This window comes from Embiotoca jacksoni, unplaced genomic scaffold (genome assembly GCF_022577435.1).
Source record: "Embiotoca jacksoni isolate LCO1_2020_lvr unplaced genomic scaffold, fEmbJac1.0.p SCAF_4, whole genome shotgun sequence".
In the NCBI taxonomy this organism is placed as follows: domain Eukaryota; kingdom Metazoa; phylum Chordata; class Actinopteri; family Embiotocidae; genus Embiotoca; species Embiotoca jacksoni.
The window spans coordinates 1,162,740-1,185,401 of NW_027185392.1; the positions used below are offsets into that span (position 1 = coordinate 1,162,740).

General features: G+C 46.0%; 1 protein-coding gene across 2 annotated transcripts; it reads right to left on the minus strand.

Moving 5' to 3' along the window:
* Nucleotides 1–4,336: 4,336 nt before the first annotated feature.
* Nucleotides 4,337–11,490, minus strand: LOC138209192 (E3 SUMO-protein ligase CBX4-like). 2 transcript variants are annotated; one of them, XR_011179144.1, is made up of 6 exons: nt 11,199–11,490; nt 10,925–10,968; nt 10,376–10,441; nt 8,855–8,921; nt 4,557–7,841; nt 4,337–4,521 (listed from the first exon to the last, which is right to left on the minus strand). XR_011179144.1 is itself a non-coding variant. In XM_069167595.1 (5 exons), exons 1-5 carry the CDS (start codon nt 11,265–11,267, stop codon nt 6,390–6,392), a joined length of 1,698 nt encoding a protein of 565 aa, XP_069023696.1. In that variant the 5' UTR covers nt 11,268–11,490; the 3' UTR covers nt 4,337–6,389. The 2 variants fall into 2 exon arrangements, 1 of the variants encoding a protein (XP_069023696.1); XM_069167595.1 differs by having other exon boundaries at nt 4,337–7,841.
* Between the last annotated feature and the right edge of the window lie 11,172 nt (nt 11,491–22,662).

The following is a 22,662-nucleotide window of genomic DNA, read 5'->3' on the forward strand; positions in this document are numbered from 1 at the left end:
ACAATATTTGTCCATAAAAGACAACAACAATGTGTGAAATGAGTACTAATATATGTTTGTCCTTGTGGTGTCTATAAGATTACTGCGCTTTTTTTTTTTTTTTTTTGTCAAGTAAAGGGATTTTTCTGTTCATATTATTCCATCCAAACGCCCCATGAAGGAAAAGTTTTGAGTCGTGCGTAGTTTTAATTGCTTTTTAAATGCCTTACCATATTTGCTGTTTAAAATAATCTCCGCGTCAGGTTAAGCATTTAAATCAAATGCATCTCATTCGTTTTTAAGAGGCTAGAGGAATGGATAATTAACTGTACAACTTTAAAAAAAATAAATAAACCTTTTGCCGGTTAAATGACTGTCATTATGTGGAAATAAAAAAAAAAATCAGTTGACATATGAAGAGATCTGCAGTGTTTAATCGTTGTTTGTCCCCCCCCCCCTCCTGCATTATGAAAATGGTCCAAACATGTTGTCCGTCATCTCCATTAGTCCGTTTAAAACACGAATATACAACGTTGTGATTGGACTCTGATTTATAAACCGATTTTCTGTCTTCCCGGTGACAAGGTGACTCAACTGAAATGATCTGCAAATTCGTCAGTAAATTGTATGGACTTCTGTTAAGGCCTCGATCCACAAAGGAATAAAGGTAAACACCAGAAAAAAAAGAAAAAAAAAAAAAAAAAAGGTCAGTTTTATTTTAGTCGCAGGAAGTCCAGTTTTAGGCGAGATAATATTTTAAATAATTAGGTTTTTGTTTTATTTTTATTTTTTTTAGACACAATGACGAGTCTGGCGTCTCATAAATCAAAATTCCATTTGAATGTCTGCAAAACGCAAGCCGACAGGGCAGTTTTAAATTCTCAAGTCAAAATTAATTTGAATATTTTTGAATGGGCCAGTGACTGAGCAAAATCAAAAACAAAACATCACGCTGAAATGAAAAATAAAAGGTGAATAATACTACTAATAATACTAATCCTAATAATAATAATAAATTGGACTAATTCCATTTAAAAAAAAAAAGAAAGAAAAGACTCTTCATGTATTACTGGTCATTGATTTTGAGCATTAAATTGTTCCATCAAACCCTTTTTTTTTTTTTTAGAAAGATCAATTAACAATTCAGATTATTATCAGGGATATCTCAGTTAAATCAGCGACTCTTCCTTAAAAGACCAAAGCTTGATGCTTTAATGAATGTTATGAACCCACTGCAAACATGTAAATACATGCAGGTTAACCGGAGTAACACTGATTTTAAATGTAATCTCAATCTTTTAAAACGGTCCATTTAAGTTACATTTGCATTTCTCCCCTCTGTTTTGTGTGGAAAAATACTGGCTTTATGAACAGAAACTGCAGAATAGAGTTTAAGAACATTGTAAATAAAATAGCTTCATAATTTCAACAAATTTGTGCTGACGTTGGTCAATACGATTCAACGTTAACTCGCATATCTGAATGTCCTTCCAGAGGAGAGAAGGCAGGGAACTTTAACTTTAACTGCACTGAAATCGCACGTGCCGTTTATTTCTGGTCCACATTAAAATAAAAAAAAAATTCAACTGAGATGAAAAATACAAAATAAAATATGAGACCATGGCAATTAAAAGGATAGGTACTGATTTTGTTTTACATTGACCACTATTTTAGTTAATAAACCAATCAGATTATTTGTGGTTGTAAATTGGTTGAGTGCACGTTAATAATAAATGTGTGTAACTGCAGACTGAATGTACCTTTGAATTTCCCTCATTTAGACGTGAATGCACCAATTAAACGGTTTTTCTTCTCGTGATTCTGTTCAAAGCAAAAATGAATTCATATTAAACTCCTGGAGGCTGATAGAAATTAAAATGTAATCATTTACAGACAGAAAAACGACGGACTGACGCAGGTAAATCAGATTAAACCACCGTTTGTTCGTTATTGGTGCACATTACGACTGGAATATTTCCCAAAAAACACTGTTTTCCTCCAAGCTGAGACCCTGAAGGAACAGTCATTTAAAAAAAAAAAGGGATGTTACACCCATCTAAAACAAATATTAGAGTTTACATTTGATGAAGAATTACAGAGGAATTATAACGTTCACATCGAGATCTTTACAGGAAAGAATCACACAAATGCCTTTAGAAGCCTCCACGCGTATTAGTTCTTTCTATCACGGGCTTATAGATGCAGTCTGTCGTGGTTTTCGGTGCACAAATTCTCCGCGCACAGACAGAAAGGGAAGATGGACGCACCTCAGACTCTGGATGCGATTGGTCTCGGCGCGCCTGCAGTGCAGCAGTGCCGCCGCCGTTAAAACACCATTGGCTGGCTTGTATCCGGGCAAGACGCGGGTTCCCGGTGCGCGCAACGAAAGGGAAAAACCCGGCCACGACACGTAGGCACCGGTATGGAAAATACAGAGATGTGGAACAGAGAAAGACAGAGATGGGTCAGGGTGTCACGTGTCCTCATTCAGAAGGTTTGATCAGATTTTTCCAGGTTGGATGTGGAAGAATTCAGGTGTGGCAAATTAAAAGGGTATACCCCCCCCCACCCCCCTCTCTTTTTTTTAAAAAACCTGGAAACTTTTATTCATTTTACTGACAGGTAATAATTGCCAGGTGACGCACACAGGGGATCAATCAGGCTTCATTTGCAGACGGTTTTTACGCAGGGATTTCTTCCACACGGTCCTCCCTTCCCTCAAGAAAAACTTCCACACAGACTGTCATCAGTCAGTGAACTGCAAGTGGACACGGCCGCGCCCCCACTAGCCATTCACACAAGTCCAATTCACTGTAGATGCCTGGATAATCATGTGACCACAAAATGGCACCGGAGTCTTTACGGTGACGAGTCGTGCGGTCTGATGTGTCACTGCTGGATGATTTGGGGTTGAGTCACTTCGTTTGTTTGAAATAAACTGGAAAAAAAAAAAAGTGGTTGTAGATTTACAGTAATGACGGTTTGTTATTCCTCCTTATTTCAGGGTGAAAACACTGACCAACGTGGTGGTTTTGTGACAGAAGTAAGCAGCTGTGTGCTTTTTTTTTTTTCCTTTTTTCTTTAACAAAATTGATTAAGTATGACTAAATACATGAACTCTGTTGGGTTCGCAGAAGTATTTGTGTTCAGCTCATTTCTAAATAGATTTGAAATAAATATAAGAGAAGCGATTTGTCTTTGGACTGAGTAACACGGTTTAGAAAGTAAAACCTACATTATCTGTGAATCTGCGCGTAAAAACCTGCAGTCCAGCCGAGACTCTGAGAGAGGAAACGGGTTTGGCTCTGAATTTTCCCGACGTGCAAAAGCGGCGGTGTTTTAAAAGAAGATCTCTATTAATATGCATCTACTTCCCGGTGAGTTCGCCGTCTGTCAGATCATTTAAAAGGGGCTCTAATTCAGTCCTGCACGCGCAAAGCGAGCCTGAGCTGACAGGTGACCGGAAGAGGAGATCTTTTACACCACTTCCTGCACTTCTTCCGATTATCGGACAATATAATCAACTTATTTGGAGTCCAGAAGTTTTTTTTTTTTTTTCTTTCTTTCTTTCATGAAGGTGAAACAAATGATTTGATACGTTGTGAGGAAATGACTTGGTCTTAAGTCCTGCGGGGGATTTCCCGCGCTGCAGCCTCTCTCAGCCGGAACACCGCTGCAGCGGAATCGAGGCGGGAGAACAGAATGTGGATGGATGACAGAGAATGAAAGAGAAAGAGAAAGAGAGAGAGAAAGAGAGAAAGAGGGAGAGAGAGAGAGAGAGAGAGAGAAAGAGAGAAAGAGGGAGAGAGGGAGAGAGAGAGAGAGAGAGAGAGAGGACAGCCATTTTCTCTGCCGTGGCTCCACGTTGACGCGCGCAGAAAGCAGGTTAGTTGGCGGGCTGCAGCGGAGGAAATGGAAGAGGAGGCTGCTCCTCTTCATCTTCTGCCATTTCTGTCTCTGACTGACACCGTTTCTGCAGACAAGAGAAGGGCGGGTATCAATCATCCCTAACAGACAGACTGAAGGTTTATGAAGCTGGGGAGGACGGAGCTCCTCGGTTATTCAGCTGAGCAGCAACCGGCTGTCTCCACTACACGCGTGGCTGAAATGTAGGAAACCGGTGGAAACGTGGAAATGATCTCCATGTGCGTTATTTCAGCTCAACCTGCAGATCAAAGCGGAGAAATCAGTCTCATGTCAGCGGGATTTATTCAGGAAACGCTTGACAGGGAACAGCTGCTCAGGTCAAAACTACGAGCTGTATATTAGTCAGAGACAGATTCAAGCTTTATTTGAACAATTTGACAGAGATGTTTTCGTCCAATAAAGAAAAGAGATCCTTCTTTCTCAAAGCTCAGACATGTAATCATTTTAATCACGGGATAAAGTCAAAACTGTTTCTTTAAAATTCATGGAGAATTTCATGCTAATGAATGAAAACTTACATGTAGGGTGTAAAAAAAAAAGAGTCAGGCCTGAAACTGGAGCTGCAACACAGCACATGGGTGCTCATCTGAAAACACACACACACACGAATAGAGCCTACACACACACACACACACACACATGAATAAAGCCTACACACACACACACATGAATAGAGCCTACACACACATGAATAGAGCCTACACACACATGAATAGAGCCTACACACACACACACACACACACACACATTTAGCTCTTTATGACCTTTTACAGCAGCAGTTCTCTTCCTGTTCAAACCTTTCGGCTCTTCGCGGGAAGCCGAGGTCACTTCTGATTTAAGGAACCAGTCAGGTTTTTTTTTTTTTTGTTTAGCTGGAAAGGGAGACGTTGAATAAAACTGATACCACATTTTTGAGGTTCTGCTCCTGACTTGCAAAACAATCAACCCCCATCCTACATTCAGCGCTGCGCTCTCGGACCGCAGGCCTGTTTGTGGCTCTTGAGAGTTTCCAGGACGAGAAACAGGACGCATGGAGGCCTTCACTGATCCAGCTCTCCTCCCGTGGAAGCGGCTCCCAGTCTGCAGCGTTCAGGAGGCCGACACCGTCTCCATCTCCAAATCAAAGCTTAAAAAAAAACAAACCCATTTGTTTGACACGGCTGTCGCTCAGACGAAGGCGTAAAAGAACCTCGCACCCCCCCCCCCTATTTATTTGCACTTTTCTGTGCTCATTTTTCTTCACATGGACATTTTAAAAGGTGGTCGCTTTTGCTTTGCGTGCTAGTAAAGTGCAACAGGAACAAGCTACAGTGATTTTTTTTTTTTTTTGCACTCCAAAATAAAACAAACAAAAACAGAATTTCTGAGACTAAGAAACACATCAAACACATTCACTTGCAAACCATTTTTTTTTTTTTTTTTTATTATTGCAAAACGTTATCATAGGAAGCCTTCAGTTTCAGCCGGACGTTCTCACAAGAGCAGCTCGGCGCCGCTTCGGGTCCGGAGGTGCTGCAACGGACCCGCGTGACACCGGGGAGCAGAACTGATGCGCTTTTACACACTTTTAAATGAGCGCCGCTATGAAATAAGTCAAGGCAAACCCATTTGATCTCAGACTTAACTGCTCTGACCCTCTCAGGACGGGTTGGGGTCACCCAAAGGAACGGAAACAATCGAATGGATCACAGTTTAACTAGCAGATTATAGCGATATCAAAGTTGTCGTTGAGCTGCTGCAAAACTGACGAATGGGAGTCCCGGCTTTTGTTTACCTTCTGTTTACACGGAGGTGACTTGTGCTCAGTGTCGGATCTAAAGATGCGTGACTCTTAAAAAAACCCCCAAAACAACACAAATAACGTGAGCAGAAGCAAAATATCAAAGATTAATGATGAATAATTTTCCATTTAAAAGCCTCTCCCCTTCCTTTTCAACGACACAAATCCTATTTATTGACAGAAAGGTGCTTCATGTTTCTTTATCTGCTCGTTAAAGCGTGCCCTAATGGCACACTGTGTCCAAGCAGCACACATCCGCCTTTAAATCATACACACACACGCACACGCACGCACACGCACACACACACTCGCAGACACAGTGTCATTAACCATGATTCAATATAATTCTTCTGCCTTACAAAACTCTCCATAGAGCCGACAATTGTTGGACATTATCTGACAGCCGAGTGTTAGAAATCAAAGTACATCCATAGAAAAAGTGACGTAATTTTTTTTTTTTTTTTTTTACAAGAGTTAAGTGCATCTTTAATTAAATTAATTAGTCGGAAACTGCTGAGATCTGACACTGCATGTGATAAAATCTGGACAGGTAGAGCTTGTAGAAGAGGAAATATACAAATAACGTAATTAAAATCTGAACTATACAAAAAAGAAAAACACTCAATTTGTACATTCAAGCATCCAAAAATACAAATATATGTCATGTACATGTTTACACACACGGCGGGGGACCCCCGCTCGGTTACGCCGTGACGTACTCCTTGAACGTGACCGTGAGGCAGTTCGTGGTGATGTCCGTGATGACGATATTCCCGAGGAAAGGTTGGAAAGACGGGAAAGTCTCGTCTTTTCTCGCCTCGGAAACGGACGGCGAGTCGAGTTTCGCCTCCTCCGCGGGCTGCCGCGTTTCCGACCGCGTCTCCGTTGGCGCTTCCGTTTCCGTTTCGTCCTGCGCGTTCGTCTCCGGCCGGGTCGCGGCGCGAGGCCTCGACTTGACGACGCTCAAGTCGATGGGCTCCTCTTGGTCCGCGTACCCGCAGTCCGGCGGCCCGACGTCGCTCCGGTGTCCGTTTTGGTCGCCGCTTTGCGCGGGTGAAGTCGCCGCGTCGGGGGCGCTGATGCTCCTGCAACTCAAAAACCTCTTACCGCCCGCCTGTTGCCCTCCGTCCGTGTCGGAAAGGTGTCTCTTCAGTCCTTGAAACCCGACCTGCGTTCCTCTTTTGTCCCCCATCGAGGGATCTCCTCTGTCAGAAGGCAGGGGGAGCAGATTAGGTCTGGTTGTCAGCTGTAAAGGCTGATCCGCGGGAAGCTGCCCCTGACCTCTGACCTCTACACGTTTATCCTGTTCCGTCACCGTCGGCTCCGTCTTGGGAGCCGGCTCCTTTTCTTTGGGGAACTCTCCGTTAAATCCAGAACCGGGAACGCTCGGTTTGTCTTTGGGCTTTTTTGCGAATCCGTTCATGAGGCCGAGCTGCTTGACGAGCTTCATCTTCTCCAGGTGGTTCTCCGCGATGGCGTCCGTCCTCTGCGGCGGCGTGTCGGCGGTCTCTGAGTCGCCGTCGTTTTTGATTTTAGCCGCCTGCATCCCGTTCTCCATGTACTTGCTCATGACGATAACGATCCGCCCGTTCTTGTTTTTGTTCTTCACGATCTTTAGCTTGCTGCTGCTGACGCCGTTCGACTGCGGCGAAGAGTCCTCTTTGGGTTTGACCTTCTCCGGCTCTTTGAGGCCGTTGAGGTCGGCGGGAAGCTTCTTCAGCTCCATGGTAATATCCTTCACTTTGGTCAGACATCCAGAGTCCTTGTCCCGAACCCACTTCTGCTGCAGAACCGGGGGCAGGTTGTACCCCTTGTTACCCAGCTCTGGAGCTTTGACGTCTCGGGGTTTGGGGAACTCGTGCACCTTGAGGTCCGGCTGGTAGTGGTGGTGTTTCTTGCTGTTGAGCTGGTAGTAGAACTTCTTGCCGTTGGCCTGCTGCTGCTGCTGCTGATGCTGCTGCTGCTGCTGCTGCTCGGCGTCGCGCTCCCTGCACAGCGGCTGGTACTGGTGGTGCTTCTTGCTGTTCAGCTGGTACTGCTGGGCCTGGGGGCGGAGCATCTGGATGGGGCTGGACTTCTGCCGGCCGTCGTCGTCGTCCAGGGACGCCTCGTGGAGGTCGGCGAGGATACTGGATCGTCTGGCAAAGGACGGGACCTGGAGAACAAGGCGGTGATTAGTTCCTTTGACATTACGCGAAAGGATTTGCTGTTAAAAAAAGAAAAAAAAAAAGAAAAAAAAGATAAAGCAGGCAGTTTTTGATTCATTGTGAACTCTCTACAGTATCTACACATGTGTCCTTGTCAGGCGAACAACAAAAAAGCCTCCGCGGGGGGGCCCAACGAGCTGCGGGCGAAGACCAGCGTGCTTTGGAATGCGTGCGGGGGGAGGAGGGGGGAGGCGAGGGGGGGGGGGAGGGGGGGGCCCTCTCGCCCCGGCAGCTCTTTGAGTCACCGGTGACATTTCAAAGTGTCTCCTGCGGCTGTGACCTCAGCTCCGAGGAATGTCCCCGGCCGCTTTGTGTCCCGGCGTTGACTTCGTCCCGTGTGTTAGCACCGACGCCCTCCTGGGACGGAAGAAAAAAAGGGCCTTTCGGCGGGGGCCGCTGATTGATGCGCTAAATGTACGATTCGCAGTCGTTTAGCGACAACTGCGAGGTCAGGAGTCCCGGCCCTCCTGTGAAAAACATCATCAAGCGCGCGCGATACTTTAGGTGCTCGGGAGCTGCAGATTTGTACACGTGAAGCTCAGTTATCTCATCACGGGATGTCCTACGGAGCCCGTGTTTAATATGCTCTGCGTCTCGGAGGTATTTTTTTTTTTTGGGAGAATCCCCCTCTGATCTTCCATGTTTTCTCAGCTCAGGCTTCAAACGCAGCAAATTTAAAAGAGAAAGCTGCCGGTACAAACTGGATGCGCCGAGTTCATCCTCTGTTTACCAGACAGGGACGTTAGAACAAAAGATCCTTTGAGTTGCATTATGGGAAATGTAGGACGCAACATTTCCAGGGACTGAAAGTCTATCGTCCAATATTTCCCTCGCAGATCTGCCTCATTTTAGAAATCAAACACCTTTCCTACATCGCTTCCTGCAGTTTCTGCATGAAAAAAAAAACAAAAACTTAATCATAACTAATAATCCATAATTTCAGTCATCTTTATTTTTTTACCTGGACCAGAAGGTGTTTGGGTTTGGGTCCTCTCTTGCGGTATCCCATCAGCTGCTCCTGACGTTCCCTGCGGGAGAGGAGAAAAACAGCAACCAATCAGCGAAAACCCGTCTCGCAGGGATGAGTCGCCGTTGCATGGCAACACAACGTCACGGGTGTCCTCCCTCAGGCTCGAAAACGCCGAGCCCACGCTGCAAGTCGGGAGTTACGCTCCGGATTAAAAAAAAAAAGAAAAAGAAAAAAAGGAGCACTTCCACGGCGTCGCACGTCCACCACCTCGACGCTGGCTTTGAACCAGGCTCGTCCCTCCTTAAATAAAACTCGATATCCAGTAATAATGTCCGTTTTCACAGTCGGAGACGCGGGCCAACCCCTCGCCGACTTTCCCTCAGCTTTCCTCCGGTCTCTCCGAGGCTGTAACTCAACACCGCAGACGGGAGTGATGTCAGATTCCTCCCCCCAGCCTCCCACCTTCCCTCCCACCTTCCCTCACATCTAATTACAATGACGACTCGGTGTATTTTCATAGCCCCGGCATTCAGACGATTCGGCTCCCCGGAGAGACGCGCAATTAGTTTCAATAAAATCCCTCCCCCTTTAGAGGGATGGAGATAATTGCAAAAACAGAAGGGGGGAGGGGGGGAGGAGGAACGTGGAGGGGGGAGGAGGGGGGGGGGGGGTGTCGATGTTTTGCTTTAACGTGTGACCCGCGCCTGAAAGGTTGCTGAGGGAGGTCCGGGAGAAAAGACACCCAACGCACGATTCAAATTGCACCGTCACTCATCAGGCTATTTAGCGATTAGCAAAGCAGCTAAGGAAGTAGGAAGTAAATCTGGTTGAAATATTTACTTGGGTTTTTTTGGGCTTTTTTTTTTTAATGTAAATTTTCCTTATTTATAACAATTACATCTCGAGCTCAAAGTTTGGGCTAAATTTGAGCCTGTTGTCACATTTGTCCGCCGAAGGGACGAAGAAGTTAAAGGCACGTGCGCCCAAGCTGAATTTGTGACATCACAAATTGCATTTTTACCAAATCAGGAAGCGACTCACACGAGTGAGAGCTTTAAAAGGTGTCCAGCGTGCACACTGCAACTTCACTCTTCAAACATGTTTGGGACAGTTGGTGGTTCCGGTCTCTTACTTTCAATCAATTTAGATTATTCAGTAATTTCAGAGCTGACACATTTTGGACGATCAATAATCTCGGTTTATTAGTAATTACAATTGGTTTCCGTGTTCCTGTTGAAGATGGCGCATGGTTGCCGTGGTGACTTCAGCCTGATAACCTGATGCTCACACTTGACTAACTATCAGGTGACAACAAGTAGCTGCTCAACAAAGTGGCACAGTTTGCTGTGGTAACCCCCGACCCTCCGACCGCTTTAATCCGTGCTCTGAAGGACACGTTATTTAAAGAGTTTATTTTCCTTTTAATCAACCAGGGATTCGTGTTCCAAACTACAAACATACAATTCAAGAAGTGGAAATGTTTGGTCAGGCGTCTCTTTTTGTAAAACTCACCTGTCCTGGAAGGCGTCGAGCAGCCTCGGGTCCAGGATGTTCTCCTCTGGTTCCCATGTGTTGTATCTGGAGACGGGGGGGGGGGGGGGGGGGGGGGGGGGGGGGGGGGGGGGGGGGGGGGGAGAGAGAACAAACAGGCCTGTCAGATGTGTGCTGACGTTAACAGACAACAGGGCCCGAGGACTGTGTAGGCGCGTAAACAACACGCTGAGACACTTGTCCTCCCCGCCGAACGCACGTGCAATAAATCATAACTTTTACGCACGGCAACAGAGGGGGAGGAGTCAGATAACACCGCACAGATCCAGATATATAGACACAGCGTTCAATTATAGACGCGTCCTCCTCTAATTGGCACGCTGGGGATTGCATACATCGTAAAACCACATCCATCATCGGGGCCGACGCGTCGAGCGCCCAAAAGCAGGAACGCGCAACCGCCCATGTTTGCGCGCCCACGCTCCCAAGAATGCACACATTCTCCCTCCGTACACACTTTCTGCTGGGAACATTTGAATGACGAGTGCCGCCGTGATGGTTTTGACTCACCTTGGAGACCATCCTCGCCACTTGACCAGATACTCAACCCTTCCCTGCGAAGGAGCACAAATACAAAAAAAAAACAACAACGTTACTTTTTAAAAAAAAAAAAAAAAAAAAAAAAAAAAAAAAAAATTAAATACTCTGCACTGTCATCCTGGAGAATATCTAACGGGAAATTCAAAACTTGTAATCCGTGAGAGGAATAAAAAAAAAAAAAAGCAGCCTCCGGTTCATGAATGCATGCGTGTAAAAACGTCCTTCAGCGGCTCCGGTCACCAACCTTTCTGCTGCGCTTCTTCTCGATGCTCTCCACCGCAAAGACGTGCTCTCCCGCGGCGGGCAGCTCCATTTTCTGACACGAGAGAAGCGGCTCTTCTTGTCTTTTTTTTTTTTTGTCTGTCACCGGACACCTTTTTTTTTTGTGTTGTTTTTTTGTTGTTGTTGTGCTCCTGCTGCTCCTCTGATGTGAAACACAAGACACCCCCCCCACCTCCTCCTTCTCTCTTTTTTTTTTACTGCGCCTCTTCCCTCGCTTTCCCCCCTCGGAGAGAGAGACTCCGCTCTGCTGCAGACGAGTTGGAGCTGCAGCCAGAAAACACTTCATGCAAATAGCCGTTGGCGTGACGTCACGAGAGGGGGAGGTGATTAGGGGCGGGGGGAAAGGTGGGGGGGGGGAGGAGGAGGGGAGGTTGTTCCCCGTGCTGCGTTCATGTGCCGGCGGAGAAAAGTGTAATCACGACTTCGGGGAGCGTAAAAAAAAAACAACAACGACCAAATAACCAACTTTTAAATGGAAAATTTGGAATCAATTCAATTTCATGGTGATGGTGTGACGTTTACTGACCAATACGAAAATAAAAGCACCACCTGCAGGTTTAAATGTGCTGTTTTTTTATTTATTTTTTATTTTTTTTAAATGAAGGTATGCTTTTTTTTAATAAGTCATTTGTGTTGACATGGACATCAACACACCTTTACAGAGAAGAGAAAACCTTTACAAACTTCCTAAACGCAAGAGTGTTCGGAAAGTGATGTGACCATGTGACCGAGGAAGCGAAAAATACGAGCTTGGAACGAGACCCTGAAGGGCAACACCCTCGTCTAACTGCAAGAGGGTGCTGTGAATGGAGAGAGTGAATTATCCCTAACCCGAGATAACTGCTCACCAGCCCGGTTTCAGCAGCCGGACCAGGCCTTCCTCTTGGGGGTGGTGGTGGTGGTGGGGGGTGGGATGGGGGGGTTTCTCCATCTGTGCGACTTCAGCAGCCAAACACAACCGTCCTAAATATCTATTCATGAGCTCATTATATCGGGTTTATCTCAACCAATGAGAAAATCAAACCCTTCCTCCCTGAAAATCCACAACAGGCCCGACTAAAAAGCTCAAGGCCACGAGCCGGTTTGACATTGATGCGTCGCCGCCATCTTTACGGGGCCTTTCTGCGCGAGAGAAGCGGGAGAACAAATCCCCCTCTGACGCTCCTGTAGTGCGGGATACAAAAATAAAAAAAATCATCATAATGCGGCATGAATCACCGCCTGCGCTCAGTTAAATTTGCAAGGGCGCATTAGCAATGAACAGATTTCCATATCCTGTGTGAGTCAAGGTCACGCAAAGACGTGACACGTCGCGCGGGTATTCTGACGGTGTCAGAAGATAGCTGAGGGTTTTATGAGGCGGCCTCCATGTAGGTCATCCTCCTCTAACCCCCGCCGGCTTAAACCTCACAGGGGTTATTTGTGACCGCAGTGCCCCCCCCGCCCCCCCTCCCACGCAGGACGGGGCACGAGCCGATTCCGCTCGACTCGGCACGTATATAGCGCTGTGCAGGACAGCAAAGAACCGGAGAGGACGCGTGCAGACAGACCTCTGGAACCGGGAGCTCGGATTTAGGGCAGAGGTAGTGCAACTCATTTAGACGAATTGAGATTTAAAAAAAAAAATTATTATGATTAACTTAAGGGCTCCAAAACACATCCGGTTGTTTCCCGCCACTGGCACACACGGGGCAGCTATTTGTATTTGATTTATTTACTCATAAATCTGAAGCAGAAATGCATTTTTTTTTTTTAAGACGTTTTTTCCTTTGCAAATAAACCCGTGACATTTGAATGCAGCCCGGGTTGCATTGTTTCAGAAGGCTGCACCAAATTAATTTCAGCAGTGGAGGGGTTAATCAGCAGGGCTCGCGCTCGGCCTATTGCAGGAAGGCACGACTGTCTGTCCTTATAAGGCAACGAGAGCTGAAATATCTCGTGAAAGGCACGAGCACGGGCTCGCAACGCTGCTCCTATTTTATTCCAGATAGCCTTTCATAAACACGGCGAAGGACAAAAACATCCGTTAATGTCCACTTTGTTCGCTCTCTGCGGCACCTAGGGGGGTGCTCGCGCAGCAGCAGCAGCAGCAGCAGCCTCCGCGCGCTCACAAGGGCACGCGGCTGTGGTCTGCTGTAATTCAGATGCGTCACTCCTAAATTAAGGATGAGCAGAAGAAATTAGAAGCTCAGACGGGAGGTGAAGGTGTTCAGAAAAAGAAAAAAAAAAAAGAAAATCAATAAACACTGGTCAGGGAGTTTTTTTTTTATTTTTTTATTATCAAACGTGCCCGCACGCGAGCGTCTTGAGTGTCACCTGTCCTGCACCTCACGACGGCTTCACGACCCGCTGAGGGATCTGATTGGACATTCAGGTCCATCAGATAGATATTATATCTAAAGCGTCGCAAACGACGGCTGACGATGCCAAAAAGGTCGATACGTCATGTATACACTTTGGCGCTCACGCGACAGTTTTTGTCTGCAGATTTTGGTGGTTACACGGCACGTGCTCTCCGGGGCTGGATGGTATGCGACGCCGCGCGTGCGTGCGTTATTAACGGTCCGCTTCCAGACAAAACTTCACCTGAGCAGCAGCAGCAGCGCGAGCACATTACAAATTAAAACGAAAATCTGCACACGCGGCGACTTAATGCAAAGCAGCCAGTTTGTCTGCAGCTGTTTGCGAAGCACGTGAAAGTCCCCCCCTTTTTTTTTTTTTTTTTTTTTTAACGATATCTCGATGTAAAAATAAAGCGGCACGCGCATTAAAAATGAATTTAAAAACAGCAAAGAAACAACAAAAGCGAGCGAACGTGTCACAATCCGGGTGTAAAACCGCATTTATCCACATTTAAACTCCTCGTGCAGGTGCGAGCCGGCTGAAACCGAGTCAATTAACCGCATCTGCCGCGCTGGATGGAGATGATCACCTTCATTCAAGAGAGGCAGCGCACGTGGCACGTTAAAATCCATCGAAAATGACAGAGCAAGGAGCTTATTTAAGAATGAAGGACATTTAAGCACATCCCTCTTTATCCTGATTTTAACTAGAAAAGTGAAAATAAACCATCGAGCACAACTTTCACCTGAAGCCACTCTGTAATGACTCCTGACTTCAGGTTTGATATCACCACAGGGTTCCTCTGCATGTCACCTAAAGGGGAAACGTTGTTTTTTGTGGTGTTTTTTTTTTTTTACATCATTCAGTGGAAGGGAAGAAAGAAAGAGACATTACTGTAAAATAGGAAGTGAAACACAGAAAAAAACCCTCCTAAAAATATTCTTTAAGAGCCCAATTTAAAGTAAAAATGTTCTAGGAAACTGTTCCCGAAAGAGGAAACTCAGAAGAGTGAATGAAGTTTTGTAATAAAGGGGCTCATAAAGGAAGGAAGAGCAGGTGAACACCGTGCTCGTGGACACACACACACACAAAAAAAAAAAATCCCTGGATCATAGGATCCTGCGACGCCGCTCGCCCCTCGTTCCCTGAGTGGGGACATCTGATTAAGATGACATTTTCCACGTAGGAAGAAGTGACGCCGACGCCTGCCTCACAGCGCAGAGACGCAGATCGAATGACAGCAAGAGTGGGGGGGGGGGGGGGGGGGGGGGGAGGACACGCAAGACGACGGAAAGACGAAGATGTCATGACACAAAGTCTGGAGGGAAAAAAAAGAAAGCAGAAATCCGGACCGTTTGACTTGAGACCGAAAACAGTCTGGAAATGATCCTGTGTGCTCCAGGATGAGGAAAAGATGTTAAATGATAGAACAAAGGACACTCGGCCAGCTGCCGACTATCGAAGCAGAGAAGAACTCTCAATTATTTAATGAATTAAAAGGTTTCTTTAAAGTATTGATAACTCTTTTTACCCCCCCCGAGCAGATACTCTGCCCAGATGGAGGGACGACAGACTTTTTACACGCCGAGCCAAACAATTCCAGACGTTCAGATTTAGCAGATTTCATATTTTAGTTTAAAAACCACGTTCCTCTACGGTTCAGGACATTCTTTCTGTTAATTTTTTGGATGACATCTTTTTCAAATTGGAAAACGCAAGTGAACAGAGACAGAACAAACTGTCAGCACTCTTATTTTATGGCATGTTTTCTTCTCACGGACATTTTTTTTTTTGGTGGTTCTTTCTTTCCCAATGTTTCATAAAGATCACCGCAGGCGTGTTTTTGCTGCCTCCGATGTGCTCGTGACGATTTTACTGCGCTCGTTATCAGCGGTTGAGACGGCGAGACGGGGACGAGCGGAGAAGGATTCGCCAGGCTGTAAAGCAACAAATCGTTTCTGTCCGTATTCATTTTTATTTGAACCCGGCAGCTGTCAAGAGATTCTTCCAGCAGATTCACACCATCTGATGTGACGTGTTATTTTGTGAAATGATTGATGGCGAGAGAGCGACGTTGAATCACCGAGAAGGTCTGACGGCGAGAAGTTTGATCGCACTGTTGTCAGGAGTTTTTGGTTTATTAAAGACACTTGATCACTAGATGTTGTGATGTTGACAATGTCAACACAGGTGTGTAGCTGAAAATGATGCATCATCAGAAGTGGAAAAAAAAAAAAAAAAAAAGTACTTCTTTACAAGTAAAAGCACAGAAGTATTCTGAGCACATTATAATTCAAGTGAAAATGTTTATTGATACCGGATTTTATCCGCAGTTAAGTAGTTTAGTCCAGTGGTTTCCAATCTAGGGGTCAGGACCCTGTGAGGGGGGGGGGTCACACAATATAGGTGAGAGGTCGTGAGATGATCGACGGAAGGAAAAAAAGAAAAACAAACGTATGATGCGCAGATTTGTTTGAATTTTTCACCAAATCTTTTCTTTTTAATTAAATAATGGATCATTTTTCCTTCCTTTTCCCCCTAAATCAGGGGTCCAGATCGCTAAAGGTTCGAACAACACGCAGTGGTATATTTGGCGATCCATTTCAGCATTTGTGCATTTTTTTTTTTTTTTTTTATCTGTCCGAGAGAACAGAATTAAAATCCAGAAACAGAAAAGACTGAATGCGCAACAAACGCATGTAAACTACAGACGGAGGAACCGGGAAGGGAAGTGATGTGATGCAGTGACACGCGGACGGACAGAGAATAAACACAAGTAAAGTGAGTAATGAGCGTTGTTTTGTTTTCCATGACATCAGTTGAAAAAAATAAAGAAATGCATCGAGAAGAAAAAAAAAAAAAAAAAAAATCAAGCACATGCTGTTGAGTTTAAGTTGCTGCGATACAAAATGTGTGTCGAGTATCAGTTTGTGATTGTTCGTATAAAAGAAGCTGATTCAGCTGGAGCTCAGTGGAAACTAATTGATGTTTTGCTTTTAGCTGAGGATGGCCTCGTTAAACAGTTCACTTTGCCGTTTCATTTCGTACTTTTCCATTCTCACGAGTCTATTTTCCTGTTTTTAGTCTGACGCTCTTATTTTGAAAGGCACCCGCTTAGTTTCCTGTCGCGGGAAACGGAGCAAAGGAATGGACGTGTGAGAAAACGGTAAGAATTGACGACGCAAAGTGAATTGTTTATGATATTAGCACTGAGGAAGGAGGTGCGAGGTCGGTATTTGTTGCTTTACTGTCATGTTGAGATCTGTTGTGTTTTATTTGTGAACTAAAGTTTGTTTAAATGAATGAAATTAGCTTAATGTTAGCTAGTGTTAAGACTGCTGTAATACTGAGCACATTGATATATTTGTTGTTGTATGTATGTTTACGCCAGCTCTTACGGTGGTTTGGATTTTTAAAAATAAAACTTTTAAAATTGAAGTGTCACGAGTAGCTCTCGCGCACTTTTATTTTTGTCAAAGTAGCTCTCAGAGGAAAAAAGGTTGGGATCCCCTGATTTAGGATATTAAGGTTTTACTTATTGTCAAAAGTAAATATCAACATAAGTAGAATAAATGTTCCTTCAGACTGGGGAAGGTTCTGAATTTTATTTAGTAGCCTGAGAGGCAAAACTCAGGGCAGCGAAAAAAAAAAGGTCAAAGACCTCTGATCGAAATGAAACGACTCGTAGACAGCACGTCAATCACATGTAAAACACAGCAGAGGGACCCAACCACGCGACAAAGAAAGAAGTTAGAAAACTACTCGTTTAGTTTGAAACTCGTCACGTTTTGTGATGTAGAATCTCAATCTGAAAAGGAGCGAGTAACGTCAGCTGTTAAATAACTGCGGTCGAGCGAAAAGCGCTTTCTAAAATGGAAAGAAGTCGAAGCGTGAGGCGGATTCAAGTGTGAAAACTGGAGCAAAGTGCGTCAGGAGCTGCAGTTGATAACGCGCGGCGACTCTCTCCACCTCTTCACATGACGACTTTACGGACTGATTGAAAACTGCGGCGCGGCGACGAACTCGCGTCTTCGGAGATTTGTCTTTTGTATTTGCTTATGAAAGCCGAGCGTAATCTAAAGAATGTGATTTCCCACGGCGGAGTCGGCGTGTGACGAATGTCTCCGACCTGCCGAGGTGACAAAGAGACGCCGCGCGTTATCTCCTCCTCGGAGGGGAATAGATGCGGAGATGCTGCGCGGCCCATGAGTCATTAACGTGCAACTCAAAGGCTCAAAGACTGCCTCCCGATATTGGAGTTATTTTTGTCTGGATTGTAATGACGCGGGGGGTTAATAGGTGCTCATGACTCACGGCTGAAATGAGTCTCATGGGTCGAGCTTTCTGAAGGGAGCTGCTGCTGCTTACGTCAAACGCAGCGCGACCCGCTCCCCACGCAGGCTGCGCTGCGTTCGGATGTCATCCGGACATCTCGCCGACTCACATGTTCCTTTCGCGCGTCTGCGTCACCGGCAGGTAAAGCGGCCGAGTGACTCAGAGGCACAACGGATGTTACGCTGATAATGACGCGGGTTTAAAAAGCCGCCCTCAGACATCGCACAAAGTATTTGTTCTTTTATTTTATTCTTTTATCGCATATAATAAATTTCCCGGTGCTGCCTGACTCGCTCAAAGTCAAGCTGCGCAGGATAACCTGAGCTCATAAATGTGAATATATTGACTTCGGCATGTGGTTTATGACGCCGTTCGGTTCCAGTTCACCCGCTCGGCTTCTGGCAGACAAAAAAAAAAAAAAAGAGAGGAGGAGGAGGAGGAGGACGGAAACAGGAGCGGGTCGACCTGCAAACGGAATGCCGACTCAAACTAGGGATGGGTCACGAGTTTCCAATGTTCGAATAGTCGTTTTGAATCTCCAAAATCGTTCAGTACATGCGGCTTTCGTTCTTCTTTATTTCCCCCTGTTTCCCTGGTCCCTGGTTTACCTGTTTACCTGGTTTTAACGTGTTTACTCCCGTCAGAAGGGGGCGGTAATTCACCTAAAAGCTGCCTGCCAATAACATGGGGAGAAGAAGAACACGCACGGTACAGCGAAGGCGTGTGTGTGTGTGTGTGTGTGTGTGTGTGTGTGTGTGTGTGTGTGTGAGTGGGGTATTTGCTTGAAATACCCATCCCTAACTCAAACACGCGACTCCTGTTTCCAACCTCGCATCAACATGTGTCCTGCAAAAGTGCCGGCGGAAAGAAGAAGGAGTGCCTTTAGCTAACAACACTGAAATAACTCGTATATAACTTTGAATTTTATGGTCGTAGTTGAACGGGAAGTCTACGGAGCCGGATGGCGTTTTTGGAGCCGACCTCTAGTGGCACTCGGTGGTATCGCATCTTAAGGCTGCACCTCTGATGCGAGCGGCGGAGCCGACATGTGCGCCGATGGCGGGGAGGCTGGAGGGGAGACGGCAGCTGAAGCCTGGCGGTGGACGGGACACGTGGTTTCATTCGATGGTGCCGGTCAAGAGGTCACGAGGGGAGCAGATGCCTGTGTGTGTGTGTGTGTGTGTGTGTGGTGTGTGTGTGTGTGGTGTGTGAGTGATACAAACATACAAACACACACATGCATATGGCCGGAGGAGGCCAGGAATTTATCAGACTGGAAAAAAAATTATGATTATTTTAATTCATTTGATTTAATCTCCCTGGGTGATTTTTTCTTTTTTTAACAGGTTTGTAACAAAGTTAATTTAGAAAATTAGAGTTGCTTCGAGACAGTTTAGAGACAATCTTCTTTCATTTGTTAAGTGTAGAAAACAAAACAAAACAAAAAAACATTTAAAAACTGTAATCAGGACAGTATTTGCTTGCTGGTTGTCAGACTGGGACCTTCTGAGGCGTCTGAGGGGAAAAAAAAAACATTGGCTGCAAACCACCTGAACTGTGGCGCCATGGCAACAGGGTTCTCCAACATGAAACAAACGCACAAGTTTCCTGCCCTAAGCAACACAGTCGTGGCTCCCCTGCAACCCCTGACTCACTGGATTTGGCTCCTTGCTACTTCTTTTTGTTCCCCAAAAATTTGACCCAAAATCGGATGTTTCTCTGCTCCAGTTTCAGATCCGTGATGAAATCCTAAATATTCACTTACCAGGCGTCACAAACACGCGTCTCTCCAGTTCACTGATTTAGTGCCCACCACAGTTTTTGCACGTGAGGCCACACACACACACACACACACACACACACACACACACACACACACACACACACACACCGTCTTTTTGCCTAATTTGGTCAGAGATCTGCAGGTTAGTGTTTCCTGATGTCTTTGAAGTGTGATAAATACATGGCCACGGTCTGTTGAAGCAACTCTTGGTGCAGTGATTGTTTTTCTCTGCCTCTTACTGCCTGATTTGTTCCTAAACAAATGTAGAAGGAAGCTTCGGTTTGTGACTCAGAGGGACCGACACACTCTGTCCAATTAAAGCACAGGAATATAAAACGTGTTTTCTTTTGCATTTAATCGCAGCTACACTGGAATTATCTTCGCATCACATCACACCGGTTAACATCCGAGCTGTTATCCAGCAACGAGACAAACACACTATCAAACCAGGAGCTGTTTTAAAATGGTAAAAAAAAAAAATATATAAAAAAAAAAAATCTGCACTTCTGAGACTCTTCCAATGAATCCCAACCACTGAGTGCGTTCCCATGTGCGGTGTTGACCGAAAGCTTGCCCGAGAGCGACCTCGGATGCGGCCACATGAGAGAATGCTGATATAAGAGCGGCCTCCCTCCAGGCTCCTCTGGCTGCCTCCTCCCCTGCTGGAGCTGCTGGTGAGGCAGCTGGAAGCCACAGCTACTGTGCAGGCTGATGAGGCTCCAGCTCAGAGATAACTGCGGGAAGGCTCTGTGTGAGGAGGAGGAGGGTGGAGGAGGAGGGTGGAGGAGGACGGAGGCTTCAGGACGTAGCTGCATCCCACTGAATCCATCCAAGGTGACAGGGAGAGAAGTGGTTGGGCCCTGGGCCGGTACCTGGAGGAGAGTAGATTTTCCTCACTCATTGGCTGCTGTTTATTGTGTGTGTGTGTGTGTGTGTGTGTGTGTGTGTGTGTGTGTGTGTGGTGTAAATGTTAAGAGCGGCCTGCAGCCACGCTGACAGTGCACCGCGGGGGGGTGATTAGGCCCGTGCCATCCATCTCACAGGCAGATCCAGCAAGCAGCGGTGGAGGCTGATGGGAAGGGGGGGGGGGGGGGGGGGGGGGGAGGAGGAGGAGGAGAAGGGTTGCGCGTGGGGAGGGCGGGATGGAGAGGAGGAGGGGTGGGGGGGTGTTGGATTACGAGCTAACGCTGATTAGCTGGCAGCTTAACGACATGCTGTGTTTTCCATCTCATCGTCAGCACATGACCCGAGGCTGATTGGAGGGAAATGAAATGGTATTTTTTGATTATTTGTAGAGAGAAAGGGAAAGTGGAGTAGGGCTGGTAGCTGGGACATGAATATTCAATTCCGGCAATTACAAGATGTCCTACTTGGAAGAGGATAAGTAATGTGACACTTTACTGTCAGGAACACAGTATTACCGGTCTTTTAGTATCATTTTATGCACAATAATTTGGTTTCTGAGTTTAAAATGACGTGTTTTTAATTTTTTTGGGGTCAATTTCACAAAAACATACAGCATTAGGATGGAAATATTTAAAATCCCAAAGTATATAATATGCTTCTGGGTCTGAAAAATGAGGCCGATGCAAAAGTGCCTAAAGCTGCAATACCACCGAGTGCCACTAGAGTTCGGCTCCAAAAAGCCTGCGGCTCCACTCACATTCAACTTCTCTCATGAAATTCTCAGTCCATAAAATTTCTCCACCAGTTATCTCAGTGTTGTTAGCTAAAGTCGCTCCTTCTTATTAGTTTTCTGTCGGTCCATCTGAAAATAATCCCGTCATTAATTAGAAAATCAACTTCAAAAAGATGTGTTTTTGGGGGGGGGCGTGTCTGTTTGATTGACAGGTCTGTGGTGCAGTCAAGAATCGGTGGTATCGTCAGGTTTTCAATCAGATCAATGGCGACGGACAAAATCTGAACCGTAGGCTTCGTAGCGGCCGTTCACAAACCGACGGGTGACGTCGCTGCTGGTTGACACTTGAATTTAATACATTGACCATAAAGGCTGAACATTATGTGCCGTAAACAAACCTCCATTTTATATTGTCTACTATCTTTTTTTTTTTTTTTTTTTTTAATCAAATCAGGGTACAAACATAAATGTAATTTTCTTAAAATAATTCAGGCAGCAGAGAGAGAGCAGCCTCTCTGTGGTCCTGCATCACAATCCCACATCACTTTCCATTATGTTTTTATGAAAATGAGTCAGTGCATTCAAATGGTCTGTTGTTATAATATGAGTGTTCTGCCGGTACATTTTATGGAGGCAGCGCCATTCTCTGGGAGATGAATGTGATTGTGGCGTGGTGGTGCCCGGGTGGCGTGCTTAGCGGGATGAATGGCGGCGGCGGCTCTGCGTTTTCTGGCTCATTGCTTCGAAATGACTCTCCCGGTGTCATTGTCAACGAGCGCTGGGAGAGGGAGGATCTTTATCTCTTTTCTTTGCCGCTCCTCGTCTCTTCCTCCCTCTCGCCTCACCCCCTCGCTCGCTGCCAGGCTTTTCTTCCCATGATGCCTCCCCCTCTCAGAGCAGCGAGCCCCCCCCCCCCCCCCCCCCCCCCCCAATCACACGTCACTGCCTCCCCGGAGCTGCTGGAGTGGGGGATGGGAGCGAGGAAGGAAGGGAAGGATGGGTGAGCAGATAGTCTGGGGAGGCGGAGGAATTCTGCAGGTTGCCACGGTGAGCCAGTCGATAGCGCATTGAGCCACTTAGCTGCCGCATGCATGAACCCTTTCTCTGCCCTTCACCTGACAGTGGAGCAAGACCGGAGTGTGTATGTGTCTGTGTGTGTGTGTGTGTGTGTGTGTGTGTGTGTGTTTACAAGTCCCAGCCTCCCTTAGTTACTGTTGCTATGCCTGCCAAAGCTTCCCTTTCCAACTTGGCATGTGTGCAGCTTACAGTGATAACAGATTTATCATCAGAAATTCACATTAACTTTTGAAACCTCTGGTGCTTCAT